At 40.6% G+C, this 25,161-nt stretch overlaps 1 protein-coding gene across 1 annotated transcript in view; it reads left to right on the forward strand.

Moving 5' to 3' along the window:
- The first annotated feature begins 3,870 nt into the window (after nt 1–3,870).
- LOC109989882 (contactin-associated protein-like 4) overlaps nt 3,871–25,161 on the forward strand; it is a 116,723-nt gene continuing 95,432 nt past the window's right edge. The window contains exon 1 of the mRNA XM_020641796.3: nt 3,871–4,070. Coding sequence (XP_020497452.2) covers nt 3,983–4,070 — 88 coding nt within the window. The 5' untranslated portion in view covers nt 3,871–3,982. The remainder of the gene's footprint in view (nt 4,071–25,161) is intronic.

Consider the following 25,161-nt stretch of genomic DNA (forward strand, 5'->3'; position numbering starts at 1 on the left):
CGTACCGAAGAAGGATGGAAGCATAAGGTTATGCATCGATTTCAGTTACCTGAATTCAATTCTTCAATTTGATTCCTATTCAACATCAAGAATTGTTGATCAAAATACTTGACCACAATAGATCTCTCCAAGGGTTATTGGCAGGTTCCTCTCACTGAGCGGTCATGGGAGTTGACAGCTTTCAGGACACCATGGGGCTCTATCAGTTCATAAGTAATGCCATTTCAGTTCCACGGCGCTTTCCACCTCCTGTTGCAATTAATAGTTTTAAGCTCTTGCCTTTAGAGTATTGATGTCTGAGACCATGAATGCATTCTGTGCTAGAAGTCCTCACTGAATAGATAGTTGTGCATGCTCACATGAAAAACTATGCTGAGGTTTCTGTACTGTTCTGTTACACTAGTTATTTGTATTTATTCATAAGAAATATTAGAGTTATTACCATTTTATTCATGTTTGTTGAGAAGTATTTTTATTTTAAAAATAATATATAAAGATGTATGCCAGTTGTCTTTAAGTCTATGAATATTGTCTTTGGTGGTCAAACTGTCTGCAATATAAGGGGCAACCACTGAAATTTTGCCGAGGGCACCAAAATGGTTAGGGCCGTCTCTGCCTATAACTTAAAGGTCCCATATTATGCAGAACACACTTCACCATGATTTTCTTACTCTAATATGTGTCCCTAGTCTGTCTACAATCCCCCGGTTGTTAGAAAAGTAAATCCTCTTCTTTTGCCTCCTCCACAAGGGTTACGGCAGCTAGCTGTTTGTTCTGCCCTCCGAGTCTGCCTTCTCACGGTAAAAAAATTGGGCATGGAGCGAGAAAGTCCACACAAAGAGCCACATCCTCTTTCAGAGAGGAGGCGGGGTCAGACACAGCTCATTTACATTTAAAGGTACAGACACAGAAACAGCCTGTTCTGAACAGATAGTCACTGGATATGCTAATATCTGCAGATATTATGCTGGCTGATTTATCGGTCGAGCTCTGGATGCTAATGCAATTAAATGTGTAGCCTTTGCATGCAGTTGACGTATAACCCCAAAATCTACAGGCTCCTCAAATGTATTTATATTTTTCTGCTGTGAAGTTAAACAACTTCTGACTTGCTCAAAACCACCAAACATTCAATTATTTTCAGGATTGTAACCCTTTAAATGCTAGGTTGTTAGTTGAATGGTGATTTGAGTCTTGAATATGTGAAAGACTAGCAGCAAAGTTGATTTGATTGTATTAGTCTGTTTTATGTACCCTCTGGACACATAAAATCTGCAATAAAATCATAAATATTTGTATAAATTGCTGTTTTTCTGCTTTCTTTCCTGCTCTTTTTTTTTTTATAGCTTTTGACGGTGGGAAAGAGGGAAAGGCCTTTCTCCCTCGCCCCCGGTCTCAGGGGTGTGTGAGAGACAGGGAAGCTTCGGGCGAAGCCTCGCGCAATTTTTTTTTGCCATTTAACAAGTGATGACTGCAGGTATACATCATACAGCGATCTCTTTCGAGGCTCAGTAGGGAGGGAGAGCTCTCGGAAGAGGAATGTTTAGCAGGTCAATAGTGTTTTTACAGTGTGTGATTTCAATTTGGCTTTGTTAACTTTTTTTTTTTCTTTGGTTTATTTGGCAGGGACAGATGCAGTATACATGTAGAACTGAACAGCAATTTTACAATGCACCACAGCATGTATAGCTAAACCTAATTTCCAATGCCTGTCCCTGAAAAGACCTTCAGTATAAAATGCATGATAAAAATATATGGAGAACATGCTTACAGAAAAAGCTGATCCACTCACTCACATACATATACAGTAAATACATCTATACACATATGACTATTGTTATTGCCCTTTTCTTTTCTCTGAAAAAGGCTTTTGTTAATCTAGTTTAGAGAATTGTCAACCAATGGCCTTTAATTTGTAGTTTATTGGGGTTGTTCCGTTGGACTGACACCGGCAAGGCAATCAGAATTAATGTTGCCTGTGATATTGATATCAAATGAATGAATCTCCCCAAGACAGCGAGATTATATTTCTTAAATACCAGCAGACTTAATGTTTTTCCTGTTTAAAATCTATACATAAAATGAGAAGTTATAAATTCAAACCCAGAATGCAGCCAAAAAGTACAGACGAAAAGAATAGCATTTTGTTAGAAACCTCCATTTGACAAATAAGACTTGATGAAGACATCAGTGCAATCCTTATCCTCTCATTAAATATGGGTTGACTGCTGAGCTGGTTCTGCTGTATTTCAATATGATTCCCTGTCACTATCACATACGATAAGACAGCTCGACTCTCTCCTGACCTGGATAGGATCATGTAAATCTTTTCATATCTATTCTGAGTTGTCGTTATTTCTATTAGTGTCTATATGATCTGCCTCCCACTTATTTCTATTTTTGTTTGTTGTCTTTCACTCTTCAGCACACACTATGTCAATCTATCAAAGTCTCACTTGGCTCACAGTCTGAACATATGATGATTTTTGATCCCCCGGAGGTATAGTTACGTTCTCCTTATGCTATCTGTTCTGAAACACTGTGGACTTCATAATGATGTCACTGTGTATCAGCTCTGCACTCATCCTCCTCCAACTGTACATTATCTGTACCGCTCTAGAAAGATGATGTAAATCCTTAAAATGCCACCTACTGTATATTCTCGTTGCACAGCTGAAGTTTACAATGCTTTACCTCCAAATCTTTTCAGCTATTTCAGGGCGGACCTTAAAGCAACATTATTTTGGAATTTGCTTTGATGCGCATCGCCCCCCACTGAAGGTCCCTGAGTGAAACCCCTCTGTTGTAAATCACACATAGTACTGTTACGCCTCCTCTTCATTGACAAAAAGATTAGATTGTGCAAAAACATTAACCTTGCTCATGTTGTTGAGCAAGGCTAATCTGCTGCATATGTTGGGGAGGAAAATATCTCTTTTGAACAATTCAATGTACCCACTTCATCAGGGGAATACACAAGGTATGTAAATCCAAAAAACAAATCCTGCATACTCTGTATCCAGTCTGAGCTTTTTATGTGGTTTTATTACAGGTGGGGACACAAGAAGCGGTCACCTCCATCCACCAACAGGCTTCCGTTCAGAATGTCTCACTCCTTACAAGTTACTGTGTTGCCTGAAATTGTATTCAGAAATGCTTCAACTCTCCGGAAAAAGTAATTGGTGTCGACAATTACATGCCACTTAAAAGACGGCTTTGGCATGCGCTGTGGACCAAAATGTGTAATAATGTATAAAAAAGAGAGACAACAGGAGCACCTCCGGTATTCATCAAAGCACCGGTGCTCATCATGGAAAGGAATATTCAAAAAAAGGTGGAGGAAAACTTTAAAACAAAAAAAAAAAAACACTGGTAAAAATGATGCAGGTCCAGTCAAGATGATTTTAAAAGTACAAGAGGTCTTTATAATTTATACGCATTGGTGTATTGGATCACTTATACCGATGACTTTTGGTTTTATTTGCTCCATTTTTTTAGTACAGTATGTTGGATATATATAATACATCGCAAATATCTGAAGAACCCAACACTCAAAGCCTTAGGTAATGCTACAATCTTGCTGATTTTATTTGGTAACAAAGTAGAGACTGTATGTAACAAAGTTCCTGACAACATCCCTTCCCCTTGGTAAACTTTTTGAAACCTGAGTGCAGAATTAAGAAAACCTGGAAAATTTTGGCTCCTGCCTCAAAGCTGCTGAATTCCTGAAAAAACAACAGACTGCACATACTTCATTGACCCTCCTCTCTCTCTCTCTCTCTCTCTCTCTCTCTCTCTCTCTCTCTCTCTCTCTCTCTCCCTCTCTCTCTCTCTCTCTCTCTCTCTTACTCTCCCTCTCCTCTCTTCCTCCAGTCGTGTGTGGGGAGATCTCTCTTGGAGCTGGAGAGGAGAGGTCGGACGTCTCTCTCCTCCAGCAGCAGCAGCCGGGTGTCTCTGCTTTCAGCCTTTTCTCCGCTCCATCATGGATCTGTGGACTAAAAGTGTCGCTGGGATTATCGCTCAGGTCGCGCTGCTGCTTCTCTCCAGCTCGCACAGGACAACCGGAGAAGGTGAGCAGGCTGTGCGCTTTTTTTCCCACTTTTCACTCCCCCGGAGGAGACGGAGTGAGTCCGGGCAGCGCAGACCCCCGAGGGGCTGCTTTAACGGGGCTTCATCCTACTGTCGCTTGGGGAAATACAAGGCTTTTGGAAACACCTGTCTCTCTTTATCTTTATGTGTAGTATGTTTATTGGAAAAGGTGCGGGGACTTTGCTCTTTATGAAGGAGAAATGTTACTGCTCTCTTTTGCGCATCAGCGCACACTTTCTGTTGTAAGAGTTTAAGTGCAGTGGGTCGTTGTTGCTCCCTGAGCAGGTAGAATGGACCATTTGCACAATTTAAATGACCGAATTTCCCTTTCCACTGTTTTGCTGCTTTTTGCTGCTGTTTTACTACATCCAGCGTCTGACTTGGCACATTTCCATTTGCGTATTCAAAAGATGATTTTTCCTTTGACAGGAATTTTGTATTTCCTTTCTCTAGCTCTGATAGAAATTCTATTTTATTTTCACCAAACCATGTCCAGAAGCTGTTCATCCACTGGGTGCGGAAGGCAACGCTTTGGCTGAATTTGTTTCCTGGTTAATGTGATGGAGCAGCGTGGTGGTCACGTTCGGCTCACACACTTCAGAGAGCAGCCAGAGTGTGAACAGCCTTTGCAGTTTAGAAATGTTAGGATGGACCTGCAAGCTTTCTTGTTTTTATTATAGGACTTCTGTAAAGGTGAAATTAAGGAGCAGCTGTTTTCCCCAAACACTGATCCTGTTAACAAGGGCGAAGAGAAGAGAATTAAATCTGTGCAAAGAGAAGTACTAGATAGATTGATGACGTAATGGCACGCCTACATTTCGCCTCAATGAAGCAGGTGGTTGTAAAAAGTTCCTCCATCCTTTTTCAGATTTGCAAGTTCTGCATGCATCCTCATGCTGCATGCATGGATATTTGTTACCAACATCAGCCACCTTTCCATGCCTGTAGTCCTCCATATGACTGAACGTCTCTCACACATCATCATGAGCCTGTCATACCGGGCACAGTAATCACTCAGGTGTGATGGTTCTGCTGCACTTTAATGGAAAGGCAGTCGACTGCAAGACAGTTAGGGATTGACGCAAGACAGATCACTTCTTCTGCAGAGAACAGAGGTGATGAAAGGAGGTGTCTATGGGTAGTTTTATTTATCCACGTTTCTCTCATCTCCCCCTTGAAGTCCTCCCCCTTTCTGTCTCTCCTCCTCCTGCTGTTTTTTCTCCTCTGGCTATTTTTTGTCTCTAATACGGTATTGTCTCTTGTCTTTCTGCTTGTTGCGTGATGTATTCCTGCTGTTTTCTGTCAGCTTCTGGCCTCCTCCTCTGTCCTGGTAACACATATGTCTCCCCTGGTCGATGCAGGCTTTCTCTCTCTCTCTGCCCTCCTGCTGTATCCGAATCAGAGAGCTGCCGCTGTGTTGCTGTATCTTTCCTCCCTAATTCTTCTTCTTCAGCCCTACCCTGCTGGCTGCTTGCTTTCCTCCTCTTTCTTTGCTACACCTCCTTTTCTGTCTGCACCCCTCTCCTCTGTTCCTCTCTTCTTCTTCTTCAGGTTATTTGATGTTCCTGTCATCACCTCCTTCTGTGCAGCTGCTTCACGCTTGTGACCCAGTCTAATGGAAATGCTTCAGTTTGTCCCCCCAATTTTATCCCTGTCAGGGCGTAAAAGCCTCTGAAGCAGCACTTAAACCACAATAGGACACTAAAGCCTTCCACTGAGTATCACACTGATGACAGGGTTTGCAGCATTTAAAGACATTGTAGAACTCTTGGATTCAATGCATACATTTGGGATTTTTTTTTTTAACAATTTTGCATCTTGGTTAAATAAACATTAATGTAAAAATGTATCGGCATGTTTTAGATCTCATGTGATTAGCGATAAAATTGTGTTTCATTAGAGCAGGATAACACTGACAGATATTTAATTAAAGGCTCAGGTGTCTGCGGGTCCAGTTTTAGTGGCTCTATTTCTTCTTATTAGGAATGAAATGATTCATTGGTTTGACATCAGTAGTGTGATATCGGTCCTGTTGACCAGACATCCTCCTGTTGGCAAATTATGTGGCATGAACTGGTGTCAGTACCCGATTCTTTATCAGTTGTGTCATATCAGTGAAACGAGAGAAAATGTTGGCATAGTGGGAGTCTTACGCTAAAGCCATTTTCAAATTTTGCAGCAGTCTGCTATCCAACATGAGAGTGAGAATATTTGCCTTTATAACAGTGCTATGTGTAGTTTGGAAGAATAACAATACCAACAAAAGAGTGGAGAAGAACGTAATGCTTATCAGAAAACATCATGCAGCAGTTTAATTACATGCACGGAGATCGTAGCGGAAATCCCAGAAATAAATGACACCACCCTCTCCCCTTTGCTTGAGGTGAGTTCTTCTGGTTATATCCTGCTGCAAAAATACGAGAGTAGGAGAAACCCGGGCTACAGCTGAGTGGAAAATTTGGCTGTTTGCGTTCATGCAGCATGCAGCTCCTCACTTTTTAGAAGTTTTGTGAAAGAGTGAAAACCAAACAAAACCTTTGTATTGGTATCTGCAATCAGCTTAATAGTTGTTTTAAACGTTGGTATTGGCCCTGATTTTCACAATCCCTGCATCTCTTCCTCGTATTCATCTTGATTTTCACGACTCTTTCTCCCTCTCCACCGTCTATCTCTTTGTTTCTCTCCACCGAGCAGCTCCCTCATCATGCACGGACCATAAACCACAGCGGTGTAATAACTTAAGACTGCAGAAGTGGAGGATGCTAAGGTGCAGGTTTTTAGACTGAGCATTACATCTCCTTCCTCCGCCCTGCAGTCAGTTCTCTGTTCATTACGGGGGTGGTGCTAAATGACAACAAAGTACAAATACATATTTTTACAGGCACAGATGGTGCTCCGATGACTTGTTAGCCGGAGGAGTGAAGCACTGGGGTTTATGTGATGAGATTCAAGGAAGTCAGAGTGTGAAACAGCGTCCTGCAGGGCAGTAAAGTCACAGTGCGTTTAATCGGCTTCTGATATTACCAGCAGGACAGAGTCGCTGTGTGTTTTTCAAAGAGCTTCCGTCATGATTGCAGTGGAATAAAGACAGGCCGGTCATGTGTTTGCAGAGGTCGTTATGTAACCGAAAAGAAGTGTTCAGGTAGGATACCTTTTTTGAAGATTATGAGGTAATCATTTAAGAAGATTTGCCTCTCCATTTGTGGGCCAGAGTCAGATTCCAATAGCAGTCACAAATGTTACGGCTGTATGTTTCTTCTATTAGATTATAAAATTGTTAAAACATGTAGAGTTTGCATCTGTAAGGATATAACACAAGAATTTAAAGAGATAAATCACGTCGCTCTTTGGGGCCTTGTTATATCCCCAGTCTAGGGGGACTGAAACACAAAAGTGACCCCCACTATTCCTTCTCCCAAGAGTGCCAGCAGAAAAAATCAAATTCAGAGTGAAAGCAGCAGTTTAGGGGTGCTGATAGCCTAGCGGTTGTGTTTGGTACCCCATGTACGGAAGCTCTTGGCGGGGAGGGGGGGGGGGGGGGACAAGGCAAAAATGGCCCCAAAAACATATTTTAAAAAGCAGCATTGTAATTGACTACACAGTTAAACAATGCCTAAAACAACAAACACAGCTTAATCTCCTCTAACCAAAAACAAAAGTTTTAACCAATTACAGTTTTGTAGCCTGGTGTCCTAAAACACGTAAACAGGAGGAAAAGGGTGAAAAAAAAAAACGGAGATCACAGAGCTACATGCTGGTTTTGTTGGGAGTGTGAGGTGAAGGGCAGAGCAGTGCTGCAGCAGCTGAGATTTAGCTGTGATGTGAGGCGTGATCCAAACAGGAAGCAACAATTTCAGTTGAACTGATCAATCAGGAGCAGCACCTGCATCAGCACCTGATTTACAGACAGACACACAACCACAGAAATACACCCACACACTGACTGCAGGGAAGGAGACAGAGCTGCACAGACCATAATACACAACTGGGCCTAGTGTGAGTGCGCCCTGAGACCAAAAACTAAGCTTCTCTTTGTCCACGTATCCCCTGTCCCTCAGCCCGCCGCTTCCCCTCCTCCCCTCCTTTAGTGTTCTGATCAAGTGTAGATTTAGTAGGTTTAGATTTACAGCCTGAAGTTGATTCGGTTCTTAATTCTTTGAAGTATTTTTCAACCAAATAAAAACATTTCTTTGGTGTGGAAAGTCTTTTGGCTCCTCTTGACGACCGTTGTGCTGCTATACATACAGTGTCCCTGAGTGGGCGGGGCCTCTTGAGCGAAGCATGAACAAGCTGCAGATAGCGTCGCCCTGTTAGTGTGATCACAGTGCTGAGAACAACAAACCAAGAGGGAGTTTGACTTCACTTCTTTTTTTTTTTTTAGAAATTCATTACTCAACGATATGTTAAGTTAGGATACATTTGATATCTGCATTTTATATTATATATTCATGTTTAAAATGTTTAAAATGATACCTTTGCACATCTGTTTTCTCCCTTTTGAACACATGCTTAATGCCGTTACGTTGTAGTTTATTTGGTTTAGATTCAGGCACAGAACCAGACAATACATCATGGTGTTGGTTAGGATATTGACTTAGTGTTTCTTTTGTTTTCACACAAGAACCAAACTGCAGTCTCCTGAGCATTTTTTGGAGCAATTTATTGTGGAAGTAGTCCGACTGTAAAGAAGATAAATATCTCACATATTTGCCAGCTGCTGCTTGAAATGGACTGATGAGGGTAGGAAGAGTGAATGAAAACAGTTCCAACCAAACTACGATACTAAAAGACACTTAACCAAGCTATTTTTTTTTACTGCCTTTGTGACCGAATTTGACACCTTTCACTTCACTCAACCATCCTTTTGTAACATAGATGTACAATAACGCTGTAAAGAGAAAATGGTAATGTATTCAGTATTGAGGCTGTTCTTTTTGTTAGGTGTTGTGGCATCCTGTAGTTTAGTTGGCAAACATGCAAGAGCCAGAAAGCAAAGACACTAAAACTAAAACAGGAAATCTTCTTTTCAATTTTGAGTATCAACACAAGGTTGGATTTGTGTTCATAGCAGCACTGGCTCTGTAAAAAGGCATCAAAGAAAGACTTGGAGAGAACCCAAATGTGAGGCCTTTTCAGCAACATTTGGCATTCTTGAAATCTGACCTCTGCTTCTTCCTTTAAATATTATATTTGTTACAGTTTGCTTAACTACTGGTGATAAATAACTGTTAAGTTAGTAATATCAATATGTAGCCTTACACCTTGGATTAGACTAAAGCTAAGACAAATAGGATTCCTGATTGTGGCTTGCTGTCACACATTTACTTAAAGCTAAAAAAAACAAACACAGCTTGTCTCTATATCCCTTTTCACACATGCAATGCATTGCCATACGAAGGATGCAAGAGTCCATAATGTTCACAACATATCCATGATGGAGGACGAAGCAACAGAGTCGTTATGTTTAATCTGACATATCAACAGTGTCAATGAATGAGTGGAAAAGAACCTGCTGGCAAACAGAAAACAATCAGCTTCATTATGTGCACAAAGATCCAACCATTTTCCATTTGAATATTCATTTTCTTAAATGTTTAATGACCCTGACTAATCTGACCCCGAGTCTTTGAAATGCTCGGTGTTCTTCTTTAATGAATGATCATTTTAATGCTCAGAGTAGCTCCACTCGCTCGTCTTTGCTGACTGAACTTGCGTCACAGAGTATCAACACAAACATCAAGAGTTGTGTGTCAGTACTTCAAGCAAAAGAAGCAAGAGCTTTCTGTCGATTGTACCAATTTTTCATTTATGTTCAACAGGACAACATATGGTAAGGGGCAAAAAGGGCAGTTTAAAAAAAAAAAGAAAAAAAGTCAGAGCTGCAGAAAACAGCCTGTTAGCGTACGCAGCCTCGGGGCATGATGCGCTCTGAATAAAGAATCCAGCTGTCATCATGGATGTATTTCACAAACAAGCCAACCGGCAGGAACTTTGGTTTGCCTGTACACTCAAATGATCACTTGACCTCTGGCTGCTCTGTACATATGAACCCAGCATAGAAAGAAAAGGTTTTGAACACCACAGACTGGACAGATCTAACAGGTAATCACTGAGAAGTGTTCCTTTGCAGAGTTGCTGCTGTAATCAGAGGCCTCAAGCTCTGTCACAGAGAGAAGTTGCAGCAGTTTGCAGGAAATTGACCAACTTTTGCTCTTGCTCTGGCTTATCTGGTCTACGTTCTGTTAACTTTACTCACTTTAAAAAGAAGTTAATGCATTTTTATACACAACCAATATTGCTGTTATTTTATGGTAGATTCTTCTTGCCTCACTCTCTGTTGTACCGATTGGTTGCCATCTACTGAAGAGGTCAAAAAGCTCCAGCAACACTTGGAGTATGAAGATCAACTTTATTAAATTAGACTGATATGTGTCGGCTTGTGGCCTTCATCACGGTCATCCTTCAGAGTAATTTCATGCCACTTGTTTCGTAGTATCTTCATGCGTGAACAATATCATTTCTTCAGATGGTCCATAGTTTCATAGTAGACATTATGTTCAAAAAGTGAGGTTGTCCTGAACACTGCTGTGGGATTGAAGTCACAGAAAGCTGACGCTCCTTGGATGTCGTCATTGTTTGCAGTGAGAGACTGGAGGATGTTGATGTGGTGTTGGTCTTCCATGGTGAGTGAGTCTCAGAATAGCAAAGCTCTGAGGAAGCAGAGGAATTTCTGCCACAACTTCACCAACTACCAAAGTGCATGAAGAGTGAAAGGCTTAGAAGAGGTCAGAAAGCTCCAGCAACACTTGTAGTACGAAGATCAACTTTAGACCGACGCGCTTCGGCTTGTGGCCTTCACCAGGGTCATCCTTCAGGCAGAGTAATTGTTGGTTGCCGCCTACTGGAATCTATTATCATAGAGGGTACAAATAAAAAGGTTAAAGATGAACAAATTGTCATGTTCGAGAAAGTAAAACATTTTTTTGGAGCTGTTACATGACCAACAGTGCAAAGATCCTTTGGATATAAATGTTAATGTTTGGGAGCTGAAAAGTGTTATTTTTCTGCAGTTTGTACACATTTTATCCTGCAACTGTATGCATTCTGCTTGGATATGCGCACACTAGTGTAAAAAATATATATTTTTAATGTTACATGATGAGTACGTTTAAAGCTTTAGGGATGAAAGTCAGAACCTCTAATGATGCTTCAATCTCTTTTTTATCATGGAATCAACACTGACTGTTCTTAATCAAACTATGAAAGGTGTTATATTTTTCTGAAAACGGTGTGCAATGAAATATCAGGGAATGCTTTCAGATATCACAGCTCTTCCTGAGTGTGATTTTGAATGTCTCACCCAATTCAATTAAAAAAAAAGGGTGTTCAGACGTTTCTTTGAAAAAAAAAGACATAGATGTTTCATTATGATGGCGTAAGAAGTCAGGGATCACCAAAGTCATTTACAATCATCCTCAAAGGATCATACATGATAAATATCTATCTGACTGGTGAGATATTTCACACCAGCTATCAGAGATTTCCATCAGAGCCGTGATTCTGAATGTGTGAAAATAATGCAAAATTATGCTGAGAAGCATTCCCAGGCAGAAACCACGAGACTCCTTCTTCTCTTGTAGTTTTTATTGCTCGTCCGCGTCTTGTCTTTAATTGTGCCCTCAGAACGTTTTTCTTCTTGCGAGTTATTTTTTAACTGCTTTATTTTGCCGTTTCTCCAAACACACTGAAAGTAGGCACAACCCTGCCTTAAAAGCATTTCTACATTAATTAGTGGATCATTTAATTAGTTATGTTTTCTCTGCTGCCTTTAGGAACTCTCCAGATTGCTGCTCTAATTCTGCTTCTGCAACATTCAAAGTTGGTGCATTCAAAACATGTCAGGCCTGGTCATGTTATTCTGCACTCTGTCGTCTTTAATTGTTAGCTGAACTGTGTTGCTTCATGGAGACACGTGTTGGGCTCATGTGCCCATTACCAATGCACAGTGCAATTATATAATGTGAGCAGAAATATGTGTGCATAAGATGTACAAGAAAACACATTTATATTTTCATCTCATTATACATTATATATCCTCCTTTGTAGTTTTTCTGTACAGTTACTTATTTGTTTATTCTACTCTCATGTTTAAATTGCTATTCTAACCCTTAAATATACATACTGTGCGTTTAATCAACAGATTTCAGCCGCTCAGTGATACTTCTTCTGACATTAAACTGAAGGTCACATGTAAAAACGTTGGAAAGCCCTTTGAGACTCGATCAAATCGTACATCAACGGATCAAGATAAGAACTGAACTGACTCACTGTTTGTGTGTACACGTGTGCGTCCTGGTGAGTAATAAACTCATCTCCGTTTTCCTCCTGCTGTTAGTTTAAATTAATTGTATTGGCCCTGGGTGTTTTAAGCCAACATGTAGGTTATAGTTTATGTAAGCACTTTATTACAAAGATGTAACAGCCTTGAGTAAAAGACACACATCTGACCTGCTGCTAAATGCAGTTTCTCTCCCTCCCTCTGCACAGCTTCCTCGGGCTGTACATTTAACAGCTGCAGTGGAAAGGCTTGTTGAAGTGCAGCAGTGGTCAGAAATCAGAGGCTGTAATGAACGAAAAAAAAGCTCCTCAGAGTGTGTATTTACTCTGCAAGATTAAAAGAACATTCAAAGAGCAAAGACGGTAAGCCTGGCTGTTTATAAAGGGGATATAAACCCTTGAAATTAACTTGATGGAAAGTTAAGGCAACAAAACGTCACTTTCCCACCTTTAAATAGTAGTTCAGAGGTTGATTTAACAGCACAATAACTTTCAACCGGGAGACCGGCGTCTCTCCAATGTCTACTTCACGGCCCAATCTCCTGATTACTGCAGTATGTAACTGTGGCAGCGGGCTGAGGTCATCTCGAGGGAAGTGCGTACAGCTTTACAGCACTAGTTCACACACAAGTCACCAGTGATAAGCCAGTAGGCCTGTCTCTGTTTGAGAAATCAGCTGAGGCTGTGAGGAAGAGGATGACGACAGTTAAGAGCTAAAAAGAGAAAGTGACCGAGCAAGATTCAGTGTACATCCCTGCAGATATTATTCACAACAGATTGCGATTTTAAATAAATCCATCCAAAGCCAAAAAAAAAAAATCTTTCCTTGTCGATCTTCAAGTTAGCTGTAGAAGTTTGTGACCTTACAAACTCAACTCTCAACTAGCGAATGACCCTCTCAAATAAAGCCATTTAGCCACAACCCCTTAGTTACCATGGTAACAGCTGAACAGTTTTCAAACAACAGGCTGAAGATGCCGGCAGGGTCAAATTTGCGCAGATTCTGTAATATTTCTTTGCCTTGTCAGTCAACATGCTTGCCACAAAAAACAGTTGATGACAAGGACGTTTTGCGCTAAAGACACCGAGCGCTGAAAATGATAAAGACACGTAAGTGGACACAGGCCGGTTTATGGTCAGGGATTAATGGAAAAACGACATTGTGACAGATACTAAGACTTAACTTTTTATTGTATTGCATAAAGCCAATCACTTTTTAAGGAAAAGACCGAAAGAGAAGACGGACCAAATGAGGGACAGAAAATATGACAGAGACAGACAACAGCTGTAACAAAAAAAAAAAGAAAGAAGGATTTATTGCCTCAAAGAAAATTACTTTAGAAAAAACGGAATCTGGCATTTATAAGCTATAGCCAAAAGGGGAAAAAAGGACCTACAGCTCGCTCAGTCCAAGGTGTCGTCCTTCAGCCATTTAATCCTCAGAGAGCTCCCCTTCCATTGTTCATCATTCACTCAATAATCGCCCATGACTTTACTCCACACGTTATTTGGTGTGATGCTGCGCCGGCGCCGTGGGCAAGGGCTGTCTGATGCCGTTTGTCAGAGTGAACTGAAGGAGCTAAAATTACAGCCCCGGAGGTTGTGATGTTTGGGTTTCTCCCTTCACAATAATTTAGCATCTGTGTGGCATGAACCACAAGCCCAACAAGCCGGGTGTCATATTGAGTTATTAATGAGAGGGAAGCACTTCGGCTGTTTTATTTCAAAGCTCACTGATTCAAGATTAGTTGTTTTTTTTTACAGACACCAAGAGAAGATCCCTGCAGAGCATGAAGTGTGTCAGATTTTTATCAGATTTGATTTATATTAAATTTTGGTGGATTCATTGGCTTGGATGGTTCATCAAACACATGTAACTTGTGTTATAAAGGACAGGAATTATTACCATAATAAAAGTTAAAAAGGTAATATAAAAATATCTTCAGTGATTTTCAAACTTTTTAAATAAACTTCATGTGCACACTGCAAGTGAATCATTTCTTATTATTTCTAGAAATCAGACACAATAGATTTGCTGAGATTTGATTTTTTTGCGACGCAGAATCAGAAGTCCACTTGAATTAAGCCCATCAGTACAAATATATTTTCTGTTTGATGTAGCTATGCAAAATTTACACCAAATCGGTTTGAAAAAAACAAAAACATATTTCCATTTAAGAAAGATAAAAAGGCTGACATGAAACAAGCCCTAGTTGAAGTCACAAAGACCTCAAACAGCTGCAGTAATCATAATAGGTAAAGAGGAACAGTGGCAGTTCTAGACCACTTTTACTAAGGGGCCCAAACTGGGGCCAGTTGTTTGTCAGAGGGGAACATTAAACCCAGATCCAAAATAGACAAAGATGATCGCTTCAAAAAAAAAAAAAATATATATTGTGCCAAATAATAGCGCACATCATTAAATACCACAACATAAAATACCATGATTGTGAGTCCGGTTGTTCAGTCAAATACTCTGTATGTGTTATTAGGGGGGCTCTTCCTTTTGGAGGGGTGGCCACAGGGGGGGGCCAAGCCCAGTGGGTTCTGGCCCTGCCTAGAACTGCCCATGAAGAGGAACAAAAGGGGAAGTTATGCAGCCACAAAGTCCAAGAAAGGAAGTCTTGTTGGATGGATGAGTCAATAAAATATCTGATTTTTCAACACAGATGACCCCACTTGGTTCCCACTTAGAACCAACTTAGAACCAACGTTTTAACGTAAAATAAAGTAAAAACCTTAATCAGGTGTGTATTTTGAAACCGTAGTGTCAGTTCTGCAACTTTATAGAAAGGATTTTGTTAAAAATAGAGATTTGTGTGAGTAGGTCTCAGTCACCCAGGTAGCAGTGAATTCAAAGCTTGATCCAAAGGTAACAGTGATTTGTGACAGTTCTGATAGGAACTGAAACATTATTATTATAAGAGCAAATATGTCGTTGTAGAGAGTATGACACTGGTTGCTTATATTGGATGACTTCTGTAAACCTAGCCCTGACCCTGAAGGAGTACATTTCAATGAACACACACCAAACACCACAGACTGAAACACCAGTGAGATCCTGCAGATCCTGCATAACAGCCACTCAAACGTCTGGATATATTGTAAACTCTGCTTGCTCCCCCCCAACCCCCCCCACACACACATACACAGCAGGTGGTTTATTGTGCATTGTTGTCGTGTAGTCAGAGATACAAAGTCAACGCTTCAGAAAAGCTGTTATTTGATTCCAATCACTCCCCTTTATTCTCGTAACTTAACCTGCTTCTTTTGTTTGGCACAGCTGCTGTGTCCAATGAGGTCATTGTTTAGCTCTTGATTTTGATTCATAACTGCAGGAGCATATTATACAGGGGGGTCCAGGTGTCATCATCCAGAACATTTTCTGCCTTCTGGTAAATTTCCAAACACCAAAACAGCTTCCAGGACATCATACAACTTACTTTGGTAAGAGCCTGGAAATCTGCATTTCAGATTTTTTTTCCTGCTATCTGGATTTGTGGTTACGTTGTAAAGCAAAACTGAGGCTGTGACAGTACAATCTCTCGTCGTAGTATGAAATACAAACATATGGAGTAGCGTGCAGTGTATATAATGGACAACGATGACTCCTTCTTCTTCCTCTGCAGATCAGGTTCTGGAAAAACACGAGAGCAAACAGGGGGTCATGTTACGATCAATACCTGAACCAGCTATAATACTGCACTTCACATCATTTATTCATATAATTATATCTTCTCTGGCAGCGACAGAAATGAAAAGTTTTTTTCCTGTACACCATTAATCATATTACTCATCACCCACATGTGATGGACGGATGGTTGCACTCACTTTCCCAGATGTCATCTACAGGTATTCTCTCCGTCACACTCGTCCTGCTCTCTCTCTCCTCTTCATCAGTCTTCCTTGAGGGTCTTTTTTTTTTTTTATCCCCCCTCAGAGCTGATTTAGAGCCACTGGAGTGTGTGCCATAATCATAGCCTAATGACAGATAATCTCAAAACACTAAATGACTTTAATCCTAGTCTAATGACAGATAATACCACCACACTCCTGCTGTGTGTGTGTGTGTGTGTGTGTGTGTGTGTGTGTGTGTGTGTGTGTGTGTGTGCTGATTTGCATTTTCACCCTCCTTCCTGAGTGTTAAGATAGTCGTGGCTGACTCCACCGCCTGAGTCACAGATTCTGTCTTCACAGTTTATAACCTGAGACTGTTAGAAGCAGGGCTGGGTTCTATGAAACAGATATATGTATGACAATATCTTTGCTCCTGAATGGTGGAATACCATTTTTATTAAGGCCCGACAGACATGGAATTTGGCCGATATGGGTGTAACACCCGAGTCCCACTGTCTGTGATGCTTTCAGAGTCCTATCTTCAGTTTGTTTACATCGCCAGGACGGCCGGCTGACTCCTCCCCTCGTGTATAAAAGTTGTTTCATTGAGGGACTAAAGAAAAGAAGAATAACATACTGTACTCACTGCTTAACTGTGTTTCTAGATCACGCTCAGTTCAGGTAAATTTACATGCAGTGTGAAGATACGAGCATAATAAAGATTATGATTATAATAAAGAATGCAGCGGGAGTTGTTTTGGTTTCATGCTGGTGCTCAAGGGCGACATCTGCTGGATCAAAAAAATTGCATATAAAGCCTTTAAAGAAGGAGGATACCGTTTTTTTTTTATCATGTTCTACCTTAACCTTTAACCTAAAGACGAGTACATTAGTCTTTTCCTGTCTTTTTTCTGTATTTGCTAATGCCCTCTACCAAAGAGTACTGTCTTTTTTGTTCTGTTAGCTAGCTCTCCTGTTCCTGTCTTAACATTTCAAACTGAAGTCTAAAAGTTTGGTTTTCATCTCCTTTCATTAAACATTGAATTGTAACTGGATGAAGGATGAAAGTCAACAGATCACAAGATTACAGGTAAATAGGCTGATCATCTTACACACATGTGAGGAATTTGACTTTAGTGAACTGAGCTCTCTATGCACTAAAGGTCTAACATTAAATATGAACAATAAGCACAAATATGCAAAGACTAATATGAACAAGACGATATAAGACAACAGTGCAGTGGTCTTATATCAGTGGTCTATAATCAGCATACATGCTGAATTAAACATTATAATAAAATATGTACTATTGTAATACATGGGTTAATATACATGAGGTAGAGAGGTTTTACAGTATTTACATTAAGCAGTGGGCCTACATTGATATCATACAGTAAGTGATGAGACACATTTTTAACATTAAACTGTTTTTATAAATCAGATCTTTCTGCTTCTAGGACAAAGAGATTTCTGCACATTATTTGGTGTCCATTGTAAATAAATGTGTGATATCAACTTGTTAAGCAGCAGCAGGTTACAAATGTGAACATTTACTCTGCAGGTGCAAACTCTAAAACACAGAAAATTAAATTGAACCCTTTATACTCTCATCTTGTTTTTATATTACAAGTAATTATATTTTCTGGTAACTTTGTTGGATGGATTTACTGACAGGAGGTTAATGTGCTTACATGATTTTTTGCTCGTTTTCTATGTTCTAATGTCATGTTACTGTTCGTGCTGTCTTGTGTAATTTGCTGGTTGTATTTAACAAAAAAAAATTGGACAGTTAATCATCGGCTCAGCATGTTGGGACGTTGTTACTATCATGCTGCATGCTTGATGACTCACTGAGTTTTTGTAGTGAAGAACAAAGCTTTAAAGTAGGTTGTAAGTTTTGTACCCAGACTTGTTTCTATGAGCGGGCTTGTCAGTTTCTTTTTCTTCTTTCAGAGGGCAAAGAGAGGCGTCCTGTTTGACCTGAAAGTCAGCTGTTGAGTTTGACATCAGGCGAAACAGCCTGTTGCAAAAGTCGAGGTGAAATTCATTTACATTCAGACAGGTGCCACTTTTTTATTTTATTTCTCTGTCTGTCCTCCAACCGTCCTGTGATCAGGACACAAAGAAGGAGACATGACAGGCAGGTGATCGAGATTATTTGCCCTGAACGTGCCACTATTTTTTACTCTCATTTTACATATCGAAATAAAGACAGCGTGGTTTTAGTTTTTCACGAAGCTGAAGGGGAGTTATTGAGATTCAGCAGGCATAATGACAAACTCATGGATGTCATTAGCCACCAGATAAAGTCTTTTAAAAGAGTTGGTTATGTAAGCTGCGAGGCTCCGGTGGAATATTAGCGGTGTTTGATTAAATCTCCAAACTCATGAAGCATCTTTAATCTCCTGCAGGATTAATCTGGATTAAAAAAAATGCTGAGTTTGGTGCAAATTCAGCAGCCTATTTACAGGGATGGCGCTGCCCTGTCTGATTGGAATTTATTGCTTTTCAGTGTACTAGCTGTTTGCATAGAGTAGAACATAAACCTGAGAAAATAATGTATTGGGAGTGTGGTGAAGCCTCCCCATGCTGTATGATTCATGAGAGGGCAGCAGCAGTGAGAGACAGGATGGGGGAGAAGGAGGACGTACAGCGGAGGATAAATCCTCTTCATATTTCTTCTTTAGTGTCATTTATGGAAATGTGTGCAGGCAAAGTGGAGCCATGAATGGGATGTGATGAAGTCAAGGTTACAGACTGAATGTGGAGCCACCAGACGTGAATGTGGATTTATTAAACCAGCAACAGGTAGTTAAGTGAGGAGCTGATGGAAGACCGCTGTCCATGCATTTGATATCAGGCCCGGCTGAACTGCTGTGTTTATGCAAGGCAGCCTGCGGGACAAATGTGAGTGATTCCACACATGCACAAAACTCCTGAAAATATCCTGAAATCTCTGGGGTTGGCTGCATGTGTGAACACAAATTGTCAGATGTTACAACCAGAATTTGACCTGCCGGCCCCCGGGTAAAATTTCTTGTGTGAAATCAGGGTGAACGCAGCAGAACGAACCACTATATGGTAAAAAAATTCACACTGAGCCAGCAGGTAGAGGTGAAGACGTTTACATCTGGAGATAACCAGTGTGATCGTCAACTGAAGTAGCTTACACTCTTTTCTGCTCCTCAGGGTGTTATCTGCCACCTGTCTGTTGATCCTGAATATGGCTAATTACATGTAGCATTGAGACATGCCAAAATCTGTAATCATAGTGTCAGACTCCGTCCCTCCGTCTGTCATCACTGATTTGTGCAGCGTCTCTTTTGACATAATTTCTCGCCTCTTGGGACCGTTATGCCCCTCCTGTCCAAAAGTGAAACAACCGCTGTGAGGAAGATAGAATTACTTTATTGATCCCAAACTGGGAAATTGTGGTGTTACAGCAGCAGGTTGTCCAAACACACAATATTCGCAAATTTAAACACAATATAATATTAAAGTCAAAGTAAATAAGCACTAAAAATATCAAAACTAAGAATGGGAATATATACAACCAGGATTTAACTAACCATTACTAGTCTTAATTAAAAAAACATTAAATACAACATACTTTGCTGGAGATAGATGTAAATGTACATGGAATGGACAGTATTGACATAAAAAAAAAACAACAACTTGTGAATAAGCAACTGGACTACTACTCACCCTGGATTTTGTGTGTTACTGTTAAAAGTTCCAGACAAATTGATTATTTTAAAACCTTAACAATGTCACCTCATGATACTGCGCCTACATATGTGGGCAAAGGCATTCAGCAACAGATGCTTCTGGAAAAATTGCAAACTGGGAAGTTGTGTGAGATGTTTAATCCTATACTTTGTTTCACAGATGTTATGTTTGCTTATGTTGCCTTTGTGCTCCTGTTGGCCTTTGTCTTATAAACTTCTACATCCAGCAGGCTACTTCAACTCTAATGGCTTTGCCTGTACTTTCACTTTAACAAATTAAAAATGATGAAATATAGGCTCCAAAATCCAGCCCTCAGAGGGAGGGAGAGAGAGAGAGAGAGAGAGAGAGAGAGAGAGAGAGACAGGTGGTGTCGCTGAGCTCTGCAGACTCAGACTGCTGCAGGAATTTTAATGTCACATTTTCATATGTCCCCTCCACTTTAGAATAATACGTTTCACCTTGAAAAACTGCAAAGTGTCCCCCTTAATACCTTACTTATGAACTGCATTATTCTAAATTTGCAAGGCTAATTGGCCAATATCTGTCTTCAGCAAGAGTGCATCTACATAACTTTATTCCTCGCAGTCTGGGTCGCGTTACATACGAAGATAGATGCTGATCGCAGCTTAATGCTGTCGCTGCTGTGGATATTTTATGAAGTCGCTGCTGCGTGACCACAGCTTCTGCAGACTGCTGCTCTGCACCGACTGCTGATGAGAGGAAGCAGGGCCGGTCAGTTTGCATCACAGAGGAGCACAGAGCTGAGTCAGTGGCCATTAAAGACGGGAGGGTAAGGCTGAATTTCAAACACAACAAGACAGAGTTTAATCAGAGCTAAGCACTAATGAGAGGAATCCTCACATTAGTGCTTTCTTCCTCGACGGAGGAGGAGGAGGAGGAGGAGGAGGAGGGAAAGTTTGGGAAAGAAGGAAAGAAGAAAAGAAAAAGTCAGAGAGGATGAAGTTCATGTGTCAGTGCAGGGTGTCTGGTTGTTGTATTCCCTCTGTGTTTCTGACATTTTCTGCTGGCTTTCCCATTTCATCCCTCAACGACTCTGCTGTTTGTGTGTACTCGCCACCATCTGCTCTCTGGATGCACCGACTCACATCTTTGAGATGATTTGACTTCATAAGACAAAACAGGAGGAGTTGTGGTAAGCAGGGCAGCAGGTATGAAGGACAGCGAGGAAAGGGGAATTCAAAAGAAAAAAGGGTTGGAAGCAGGAAAAGTATGAATGTAAAATTGGTATGAGGTGTGGAATAATCAATTATTGTGAGGGGAGGAACAAGGCGTGTAAAAAAAGAGATATCGGACGGACGAATGGAGAGTTTAGCTTTTTCCCCGTGACAGTGACATTCTCAACTAGATCTACAATTTCAACCTCAGTTAGCGCTTAATTGTGTGTGTGTGTGTGTAAACTCATTTTTGCAGAACCCTTCAAGTTATGGATTTTCTGCAAGACTGCACTGATATTAATATTAATATTAATGCCCAGCTCCCATAAAAGTAATTCCAATGATATTTGATATTTGAAGAAACAGCCTCCCTCAAACAGAGATTTCCTGTCTTACTCTTCTTCACACATCTCTCAGCCAATTAAAGAAGGACAACATTACATAAAAGGCTACAGTGTACTGTAGCTGTGCGATGTCCATGAACCGCCATTAATATGTGAGCAATAGTTATTATGAAGAATAAACTTATTAAATGTGTCATTTTTTAGAGTAATATATAATAAGGTGCTCATCTTATCAATTGTTGTCAACTTCTTATTGCTAATTACATGACTGTCTTTTTAAGATTAAGATAAAACAAGGTTTCTTTATTTCTCTGTTGTCACACTTTCGCAATATTTTTAATCAATCTATCATTATTTTTTATAGTCAAGTCGAGTTTATTTGTATAGCACGTTAAAAACAGCCTCAGCTGACCAAAGTGCTTATAGCACCTACAAACGTTAAACACTTTACAAAAAGCGCAGGTCTAGACCATATACTCTTTATTATTGCATGGCTGGAGGGCCGACTCTCCCCCTTGCTTAAAAGCTGTTTTAGTCGAACTAGAGAAATTAAGTATAACATACTCACTGCTTATCTGAACGTCACGTACGACTTTTTAGATCACGGTCGTCCTGAGTCAATTTATATTATGTGCGATGTGGAGCTACGAGCTAACTAAAATGTGCTAACAGCAGTTTGTTTTGGTTTCATGCTGGTGCTCAAGGGCGACACCTACTGGATCAAAAAGGTTGCACACTTCCTTAAAATTTTCATATTGTGACACACTGCTATCTTTCAGGAAACCCATGATCTCAGCTCTCTTTAGATTGATTTTAAAGAATTGCTGAAGTCCAAAGAATCACAAATTATTCATTGTGTATCTCTTCACTTTAATTAAAGTTTATCTTGCACTCGACTTCAGTTTGCTACTATATCATATAATAGTTTTATCTGCATAGAACTTTGGATGACATTATGCCACTATTGGTGCGGTTTTTTCTTGTTCTTTTTTTACCATGGGGCTGCAATAAAATGATTGGAGAAATCCATAACGACACTGAATCTCCACCCACTGTATCTCAGCAGAGGCGAGAGAAAAGATAATGTTCCTGCTGGGATTTATTCTGTATCTCTAACAATCAGAAACAATTACAACTCCTCTGAACACAGATGTGGGTTGCCTGAGTCTCAGAGCATGCAGTCATGTGATGCTGGTCTTCAGAGCGCAGGGAGTATAACAGCTGCTGGAGGGTTTCAGGTCTTGACCGGCGATATCACAACACTGTGATGGATTTGATCCCGGCGTACCGAGCAACAAAAATTGAATTTATGTGAAGCACGTGATCAACTTTGAGATAAAACACTTCAGGCTTCAGCCAAAGATTAAATTAAAGACAGGCAGACAACAAATGTGTGTAATACTGTTGTGGAGCAAAGCCCACCGTTAATCCTCTGCTCCTTAACCATCAACAGCGGCCTGTTCCTGACAGAAAGTGGTGGTATCTCTGTTAGCTGTTATCTGGTGAAAGGCTTCTGCTCTCTTCTTTTTCTTTTATTACTTTGACTTTGAAAGACTGCCGAGTGTCCTCTGTCAAGCTGCGATTTTTCAACTAAAAGAAGGATGTGGCAAACAAGCTTTAACAGGAGGGATTCTCCACCATGTCTTACATCTCTGGACGCTTCCTTTAATTGGAGTCTGTCTGAGTTTTCACTCCAGCTATCACCAATTACACCGTCCTGTAAAAGTAAGGCAGCTCGGCCTTAAAGTTCTGCATCAACGCTTGTCTCCATGACTTCTGTGAAGGACAGAAACTCGTCTCTTAGTTAGTTAAAGAGATCTATGAAACCTTTGTGTTTGCAGCCTCAGGAAAAGCAGAGCTCTGTTCGAGTGTTAGAGAGGCAGAGGAGAAGATGGAGAACATCAAATTATCTGCAGAGAAAAGTTTTTTTTTAAAGGAAGCACTTATCTTCTAATGCGTCCTGAGGGAGGATGGCGCCGAAGTAAACCAAAGTACATGCTGTGACTGCAGCTGCTGTTGTGTTTTAGCGAAGGTAAAAAGAGTCACATGCACACAAACAGGCAGAGACAGAAAAAAAGGGAGCTCCTGGGTAAACCACTTTGTGTGGCTTTTATATAACTCTACTGCAGCAGGAGGTATCGTATTTAAGTGCAGAGGATTTGTGTCTCTTTGGCATTGCTGGAAAGTAATGAGATTGCAGATTTCAGAAAGAAAAAGTCTTTGTAATGGTCAAGGAACAGTCCTGATATATGTTACATTTTCATCAAGATGTTGTGCCTTGTGTTGGAAGTCTTACACCATAATCTTTCCTGTACCTTTAAGATTAATAAGGTCATGGCTGTAAAATCCTTAAAGGTATAATTAACACTATTTTTAACATTAAAATAGTAGGTATTGAATATATCACAGCTATATATATCAGTGAGTAATGCCTGTCTAAAGAAGAGTGAGGCCAAACTCCCTTTAGGTTTGTTGTTCTCAGCTCTGTGTTCATACAGGACAGGACAGCGCTTCCTTCTTCAGTTTGTTTGTGTTTTGCTCACCTGCCCAAACATGTTTCTTTCACGTAAACCCATCCATGAGCAGCCGTTGGCCCTGCCACAGCGTGGGAAAGATGGCCCCGCCCACTAGGGGATGCTGTTAGTAGAGGCTTAACGGCAGATTTTCGATGCAAGAGCACAATCCAAGAGTTTCCAAATGAAAGAAAACACTTTTGTCTGGTCTAAAATACCTCCAAGAAATAAGAAGCACCTCAACTTTTGGCTGCGCATATCTGAATGGAGATCAGTTGTAGAAACGGTGGCACGCATTTGGAACACTATAGCTCTGCAGGAATGAGGATGCCGGAAACAACACTCTCAGATCAGTGGAATACACAGGAAACAGGCTTGTAAAATGATGTATTGGCATCACTATACACTTCATAATATCCCTGTTAGCCAAAGCAGTGCTTCCCCCACCCCACCCCTCTGTTTTATGACTCACTGGGGTCCAACTCATTTTAATGTGTCACTTTTGAAATAAAATTGATTTTGCTAAGCTGCCTGGATAATGTGGAGATCTGTGTGGTTTTTGCCTGAATAACAAAAACTAATGATCTTTATTTTATGGAGATGTGTTGATATTTTTTCACTTGAGAGGCAAATATATTCAAATCACTTACTTATCTGGTGGATTAGTGGATATGTGATGATCATATCTCCCCCTGGAGTCATTATTACCAGCGATGTAGCCTGCAGCTATCCCTCTGAATCTGCATAATTCAGCCGTCATGATTGACAGTGAATGTTTTTGGGCTTCAGCTGTGTTTGATCTGAACCCTGTTGCTGAAAGTCTTGTTTCCCCAGCAGCTTCCTTTACCTCCGTCTGTGTTGATGTGTGTGTCAAACCTGGCGGCTTAAAGATAAAGACTATTTAAATGCTGCTGTGAGGTGGCTCGCCGCTGTTTTGATCACTTCATTTGGTTGATGTCTTGTCTCCCACACAGACACCCACACCGCCGCTCAGAGTGACGAGCCTCAGTGAGAAGATTGTTTCATGCTTTCAGAGGCAGCGGTGGATCAGTGTAATGCTGAGCAGCACATGCATTAGGGAGCTGTTTGTGTGGGCTTGCTCTCTGTACATAGGCAATAAAGTGCTTTTATGAACCG

This window comes from Labrus bergylta, chromosome 4, assembly GCF_963930695.1.
Source record: "Labrus bergylta chromosome 4, fLabBer1.1, whole genome shotgun sequence".
NCBI lineage: Eukaryota > Metazoa > Chordata > Actinopteri > Labriformes > Labridae > Labrus > Labrus bergylta.